The following is an 8,070-nucleotide window of genomic DNA, read 5'->3' as shown; positions in this document are numbered from 1 at the left end:
CGTCAAGCCACTTTTCCAGACGTTTTTGATCTTCTCACTTTTTCCCTGCGCCGAAGCTGCACCTAAAACAGCTCCTAATGCTGCACCACGATGACAGTTCTCACCTGCAATCAAAGAGGATAAAAATTTAAGATTTGAAAAAGAAACAAAAAGCATTTATATAATTTAGTTTTTTTACAACGTGTTTATATATATGCGTGTATGTGTGTGTGTGTTTGTGCGTGTACATATGTTTGTGTGTATATGTGCCTGTGTGTTTTACTGTCTCCTTTGCCTGACATCATGTGATAGTCGTAAAAGAGCATCACCATCACTCAAGTGGGGGTTCTTCGTTTCCAATCTTCCGTAAAAATATGGACTGGCTATGGGGGAAAATTACCTTGCTTGGAAACAGATGTAGCCCTAGTGATAAATGCTGAACATGCATGGAAAATAGACTCCATCAATTGCCAGGAGAGCAAGCTAGAGATAGTTAACAGCTTCTGGTATTTAGGTGACCAGGTGGAGGTGGTTGTTCCGAGAGTGTAGCTGTGAGAATAAGGTTAGGCTGAGCAAAGTTAAGAAAGCTCCTACCCCTGCTGGCAACAAAGGACCTTTCTCTCAGAGTGAAAGGCAGACTGTTTGATGCCTGCGTGCAAACAGCTACACTGCATGGCAGTGAAACATAGCTATGACAGCCAAGGACATGCATAGGCTTGAGAGAAATGAAGTTAGTATGCTTTGCTGGATGTGCAAGAAAGATGACTGAGCTGGTATGGTCATGTGATGCATATGGACAAGGACAGTTGGGTAAAGAAATGCCGATCTCTAACTGTGAATGGAACCTGTGGTAGAGGTAGAGCCAGGAAGACATGGGATGAGGCAGTGAAGCATGACCTTCTAACTTTGAACCTCACAGAGGCAATGACTAGTGACCAAGTCCTTTGGCGATGTGCTCTGCTTAAGGGGACCTGTGAAACCAAGTGCACCTGTGCTGGTGGCATATAAAACATAAATTTAAGGAGCTTGCTTTGCAACCATGTGATTTCAGGTTCAGTCCCTGATGTGTGACACCTTGCACAAATGTCTTCTACTGTATCCTTGGGTCAACTAATGCCTTGTGAGTGAATTTGGAAGATGGAAACTGCATGGAAGCCTGTCGAGTGTGTATATCTGTGTGTGTGCGTGTGTGCTTGTCACCCACCCACCACTTGACCACAAGTATTGGTTTGCTTACATCTCTGTAACTTAGCAGTTCAGCAAAAGAGACTGACAGAATAAATACCAGACTTAAAAAAAAAAAAAAAACATAAATGCTAAATAAAACCTATAAATATAAGAAAAACCCTTTGAGATGGTGCCCCAGCATGGCTCTGCAGTGCAATGACTGAAACAAGTAAAAGACAAAAAAAAAAAAAAAAAAAAAAAAAAAAAAGAAACCCCAAAAGATGTATTGCTACTGTTATACATTTTAAAATATATATAAAGCAGCAATGGTTACACACCTCCACTATTGGTGTTGACATATGTACCGCTGTTAAAGTCTTCAGCAAAACACAGCATCAGGTAGAGTAGGGTTTTCATGGAAGATTCAATGTAGCATGCCAATCCAAGTAAACTGGTGTTTCTTTGGTGACCTTTTAACGAGTTTTCAGAGCTGGGTAATAAATGAAACAATAAGAAGAGATATATTTCTATTTGAAACATTAAGATTTCAACATAACCCAGTCCAGATTAGTGCTAAGAAATTAGATTGCTCATGTATGTATATATTGTCATCGTTTAACATCCACTTTCCATGCTCCGAAAACTCATTGTATTTATGTGTATATATATATATATATATATATACATGAATACATACACATTTATACACATGCATTACACATACATACATATAAGCATTTACACACACACACACACACACATCGTCAGTAGTTCATATATGTGAAACTGAAGTACATTTGAAAGTGTTAGAGCAATAATATAATTTTAGAAAGTAAAAAGTTATGACTGGTTACAGAGTGACCATTGGTTTCACACCTATAAAGTGCATTGCATTATGGGCGACTCGAATATATATATATATATATATATATATATATATATATATATATATATATATATATATATATATGTGTGTGTGTGTGTGTGTATCACCAGTAGTTCATATATCCAAAAAAAAACACACTCTAAAACATTAGGGCAGTAATATATATTTTTTTTAGGAAGTTAAAAGTTATGGCTGGTCATAGAGTGACCATTGGTCTTGGACCTATAAAGTGCTTAGCAGTATAGGCATCTCGTCAGACTCAAAAGGCTGAAGGCACCAATTCCAGTCCCTTTTTCATATTTTAACCCTCTCATCACCCAACATAAAACCACCTCCCTCAATACTACACCCCACTACTCAGTTGTAGGGTTCTGTCTTGTGGGTTACTTGGTAACCTCACCAGTGCTGGTGCCATGAAAAAAGTAACCAGCATGCTCTGTAAAGTGGTTTGCATTCGGAAGGGCATCCAGCCGTAGAAATCATGTCACTAATTTGTAATAATGCTAAAGTGGAGTTTCAAAATAAGTGTATCACTGTAAATATGAGGGAGCACCATTGAATAGCGAAGGGGCAGTGCCGTCCAGTGCACACCCTTAGCGACGGGCATGGGTCTTACCTGCTTACTTGATCTGCTAAATGTAACATCATGTGTCTGTTGTCATGGCCTCCCAAAGAAGCATGTGCCAGTATTTTTCTTACTTCAGATCCCAAATCAAACCCATTCAAGGTGGCGTGAAACAGTCTGGAGTAGATGTCAACGAAGGGTATCAGGGATTGAACTGGGTGCGTTAGCTTGATGAATTCAACTGCTGTCTGCGCACACTCATCTTCAGTTTTGCCAGCATTGCGTAGAACCCAAGGCAAAACCAATACCAAAGCTCCAATGCCCGACAGTTGGCTATCAGGTGGTTGAGATAACATTTGCCGCGACCTGAAATAGATTTATGCATTTTGTTATCTATCTATCAATCCATCTATGGTGGAGCCTGGTGCTATCCCCAGGCTTACCAGCTCCTGTAAAATTATACAATCTATGCAAGCATGGAAGACGGATGTTAAATGATAATGATGATGATATATTCCGTTTACATATTTGTTTTGCAAGATTTTTTATGTGAAATCGTGTGTTGAAACAGATGTTGTTGTACTTGGGGATGGTCATATTGCCAGTTTAGCCAATAAAAACACACGCACTGTATATTTGGTGTTAATTTTTTTTTTCAGCTTTATATTACATTAATCTTGATGATATATATATATATATATATATATATATATATACACACACATAGAAATATATATATATTCTTTTACCTTCTTTTAGCAAAATCAAAAATGTCTTGTCCCCTTAATGGAGGGTCAGGAACGGCATTCCAGTCTTTGAAGAACAGCCGATGGAAAGATTCTGCATAAGTGTCATTGTGAGTGTCGGGTGTGGTCATGAAATGGACATAGGACTCCAGTACACTGGCCATGACTTCTTGGTCGGACTTTAGTGCCCATGGGTCAGTTTCTTGCATGGTCTGAAGGATTTTCAGAGCGACCAACATATTAAGAGTATTGTCACCTGGCTCCATCCCTTCATGACAGGTAAGGAGAAAGAGAAAAGAAAAGGGGAAAAAAAAAAAAAGAAAATAATTTCTTTTATTCAGAAAAATTGTACTTTTACAAGCATCTTATACAAAACTGTTGAAAGTATTCAAGAAGGAGAAGAAGAAGAAACTATATAAATCGTTTTTGTTGTTGTTGTTGGGCTGACTGATTTTGATAACATTTGGGTTCAATTCATAGACAAGGTAGCACCTATTTACTATTTTATTATGTGGACCTCCAAAAGTCTTATATGGACCCTCAGGGGTCATACAGACCCCAGTTGAGAACCACTGGTAAAAGGGCTCCCTTTGCATGATGGCAAGGGTGCGATAGGAGTAAATTATGGAAAGTTTAGAAAGTATTTAGTAGGTTAGATCTAAGTAGGATTTGAACTCAGAATATTAAGAGCTAGAAGGAATACTGCAAAACATCTTTTTTCCAAAAAATAATAATAATTTCAAATTTTGACACAAAGCTAGAAATTTTAGGGAGAGTGGCTAAGTTGATTACATTGAGCCCAGTGCATAACTGGTATTTATTTTATTGATCCTAAACAGATGAAAGGTAAAGTTGACCTCAGCAGAATTTGAACCCAGAAAGTAATGCTGCTAAGCATATTGTCCGACATGTTAAATATTTTGCTAGTTCACTACTTTTTTTCCAAATATTCCTTTTTACTATAAGCACAAGGCCTATAGTACTTATTTCTTTGGTCCTGAAAGTACGAAGGGTAGACTGTCTCGTTGTGAGTTCATAAGAGTTTGATGACAGTCAAAGCAGACATGGAGCTTGTTTCTGGCCCTTGAGTCTTTAGCATGGAACCAGGAATGGCTTCAACACACTGCAGAATCACCCACCAACAGATGTGCATGGACTGCTTTGACCTGTGATGCAGTGAACTCAATAGGAGCTGGCTTAACCCCTCACAGGTGAATGCCGTTACACATACGCACACACACACATGAAGAGTAAAGTTGACCTTGGAGGAATTTGAACTCAGAACATAAGGACAAACAAAATGCCATTAAGCATTTTGTCCAACATGTTAACTATCCCACTAGCTCACTGTTTTTCCCCAAATATAAATAGTAAAGTTTTGCAGTGAAAACAATTTAGACAACAATCTTAAGTTAATGAACCTGAAATATATCTTACCTTGGTGGTAAAAATATGGATCTCCACTTGTCCAGAATTTAAGTTTGTCATGTAAAATTACTTGGCCTATAATGGCTTTGGTTTGATTATTACTTGAAGATTTGCGACCACTGTCATCTAAGAGAGGGATGAAAAATAGAAGCATCATAAAGAAATAGAAATATGAGTGATGTTCATTGGTCTGAATACTAAACTAGACCAGGGAGATCTCAAACATTTTTTACCAACAGACCCCTTTGATTACTATTTTATTCAGTTGCCTCCTCCCCCACTAGCCATTTGATGTTTAAAAGCTATTACTATTTTGTATTTCACACATTAACTTGTGTATGTTGAATATGTAAAACGCTAGAAAACGATACCTAGCTGTTTCTCGCAATACATACTAATACATACATATAAAGCAGAATTTTTCAGGGGCCCCAATTTAACATTTTGTTGTGTGAACCCCAGTTGAGAAACACTGAACTAGACAGATTAAAAAAGAGGCAATTTCATATCTATGTCTGTCTTTTACAGGTACAAGGCTACCATAATGTACGTCAGGCTACCGTATCGTCAGTTGTGAGTTCGTATCCTGCACAGGTGTTGCACTGTGTTTATGGGCCTGAAATATAACTCTACAAATCACAGCTTGTCTAGCTATCAGAAGGAAATTGAAAGAAGCCTTGTGAATGGATTTAGTATTCAAAAAGAAGTTCGGTATACTAAATCCATTCACAAAGAAGTTCGTCGCGCGCGCTTGTTTTTATTTCTGTGCGTGAACGTCTATGTATGTTTGTTGTTTCTTTTTCTTGACAATGCACGATAGTTGTAAATGAATGCCAGTCATACATGCAATGTTATTCATTTCCAATATTCTGCAAAATCATGTCTGGCTATAGGGAAATATCAACTTACTTGGAAACAAGTGGGGGTTGGCGAAAAGGAGGGCATCAGGTCGTAAAAAATATGCCTCAAAAACTCCGCTCAATCCATGCATGCATGGAAAAGTGAATGTTGGTTGAATATTATTATTATACGTTAAGGATAAAACACCGAAGGGAAGTAAATCTTTATATTACAGAGTAATAAATTACAAAGTTATCTCCCATAGAAATGCTTATATAAGTTTGCAGACGGAAATCCAAGTCGCTATTAAATGACCTTGAAATCAGCATAAATGCTGCAACTTCCCAGTCTCTATTAAAGCATCAAGGACCTTGCATCTAATTAAAAGGTTGTTAAGTAGCACAGTAGAGTGGAAAGCAAACTTTAAATGAAGAGGCTAAAGAGGGTGTTTAAGACGATGAAAATGATAACGGTGAAGTTAATGTTGATTATAAGAACGATATTATATTGGTTACAAATGATTAAAAAAATTAATAAGGAATAAAAATAATTAGAAAATCTTTAAAAAGCGTTGTTGTGCCTTAATTAACCAGTTTTTTTTTCATTACGTATCTATTTTAAATTATCGTTCTCTATCTCTCTCTCTCTCTCTCTCTCTCTCGATATTTTCTCCTCATTCTCTTTCACTCTCTCTCATCTCTTCCCCTTCTCTCACTCTCCTTCAAATCTGAGACTTTTCACTGTCACTATTCTATTTTTGTCAGTAGTACTCAGCCTTAGTTTTTATGGTTTGAAGTAAATGTGAGACAAATCTCACCCAGGATGGGATGCTAGTCTAACTCAGGTGATCTAGTGTTTATTTTTGTAGGTGAAGCATACAGAATCAAGTGCTAGTGTCGTCTTGAGTCCTAAGGCTCATCACACCAGTGACTCGGCTTCCATGGTCTATAAGTAACCAAGGTTACAACATGCCTCTTGAACAGGATGCTGGTGTGTTGCAGGGTTACTCATGTACAGCAGAATGGACTAGAGCAACATGAAATGAAGTGTTTTGTTCAAAGACACGATAGCCTCCTTGATCCAGGAATTGAAATTGTAATCTCATGATTGTGAGTGCAACACCTTAACCACTAGGCTTTACATTTTCATTAGAGTTGAGTATACTGCCCTCAAATATGCAATGAGACATATGTAATGGAAATGAACTCAAGGTTTATGAGTTGGTAGCTTAATACCACATCTACAAACTCTTTTATTTCTACAAATAATCGAAAATATTTTTTTTTAAATGGTGAAGACATGGAGGAGAAAAAAATACATTGAAGATAAAAAAGAATAAAATCTGAATTGAATACTTACCAGCTGCAGACAATGGAAGAATAGATCCACTGTAAAATGTCTTTGGAGCTGTGTAGTCTGATATCCACCTGTCATAGTTCTTCAGGATATCATTGGTGTTGTAGTACCAGTGGACTGGCATGGACAAAGCATCTCCAATAAACATCCCCCATAATGCTTCACACTTGGCCCTCTTCACACTCTCTGAAATTGGTTTTGGAGTTTTGGTGATGGGTGTTTTAGTGGTTGGTGTTGTCGAGCTGTCTTCACTGAGTTCATTGGAGTTCATATCTTTGTGTTGGCAACAAGCGCTGGTTTGAAAGCAACGCATGAAGTTCTGGTTGGTTCTGGCAAAATTTCAGTAGAGAAAGGGAAAAAATGTTTAAATGTAAAGGAAGCAGAGAGGGGGGAAGAGAGTGAGATAGATAGATAGATAGATAGATAGATAGATAGAGAGAGAGAGATAAGTGTGGAGGAGAGTATAGAACAGAGAGTCAATATGATATGGAAAGGTAACTTTACCTTTACTCACATGAAGTGTACAGGCCAAGGGGAGAAATGCATGTGACCCTGAGATACCTGCTGGTAGGGAAGTGCCTCCAACATTGATAATGGATTAAAAAGAAAAGCTTGCAATTTTTTTTCTGATTAATTCCTGCAGTTTCTACTCGGAGCATAGCATCTCTGGTGTTTATTTCACCTCATGTTTACAGAAATTGTAAACATAGCCTCATTGATGTCCAAATGGTGTTATGCAATGACACACAGAAATAAGCATTCACACACACACACAGTAGAGATTTTGCTTTCTTTTTTCCTACCACTCCTCTTTTACTTTCTTTCTACCCCACCACCACATTGTCTTCTTGCTTAACTTATAGGCAAGTGTTAACAATCTCTCCCCCCCTCTCTCTGTCACTCATGCACTCACTCTTACTCTGTAAATCTATTTATGTATCTAATCCGCTACCTTCCTTAATAATACTTTCTTTCTCCTGCACGTCTCTCAGTATAGCCACTGCTTCCTCTTGCTATTATGATAGAGTAGGTAGGGAGAGAGAGAGGGGGGGAAGAGAGAATGGAGGGATAAAGGGAGGAGAGAGGGAAAGGAAGAGAGAGAG

General features: G+C 37.9%; 1 protein-coding gene across 1 annotated transcript in view; it reads right to left on the bottom strand.

The window, feature by feature from the left end:
- LOC106877385 (uncharacterized) overlaps positions 1–8,070 on the bottom strand; it is a 35,842-nt gene that overhangs the window by 20,411 nt on the left and 7,361 nt on the right. The window contains exons 2-7 of the mRNA XM_014926276.2: positions 6,971–7,296; positions 4,781–4,897; positions 3,347–3,611; positions 2,649–2,963; positions 1,485–1,636; positions 1–104 (exon numbers count right to left, since the gene is read on the bottom strand). Coding sequence (XP_014781762.1) covers positions 1–104; positions 1,485–1,636; positions 2,649–2,963; positions 3,347–3,611; positions 4,781–4,897; positions 6,971–7,296 — 1,279 coding nt within the window. The remainder of the gene's footprint in view (positions 105–1,484; positions 1,637–2,648; positions 2,964–3,346; positions 3,612–4,780; positions 4,898–6,970; positions 7,297–8,070) is intronic.

The sequence above is a fragment of the Octopus bimaculoides genome, chromosome 19 (genome assembly GCF_001194135.2).
Source record: "Octopus bimaculoides isolate UCB-OBI-ISO-001 chromosome 19, ASM119413v2, whole genome shotgun sequence".
In the NCBI taxonomy this organism is placed as follows: Eukaryota; Metazoa; Mollusca; class Cephalopoda; order Octopoda; family Octopodidae; genus Octopus; species Octopus bimaculoides.
The sequence above is the reverse complement of the archived record's forward strand: the minus strand, read 5'-3'. Positions and strand labels throughout refer to the sequence as shown.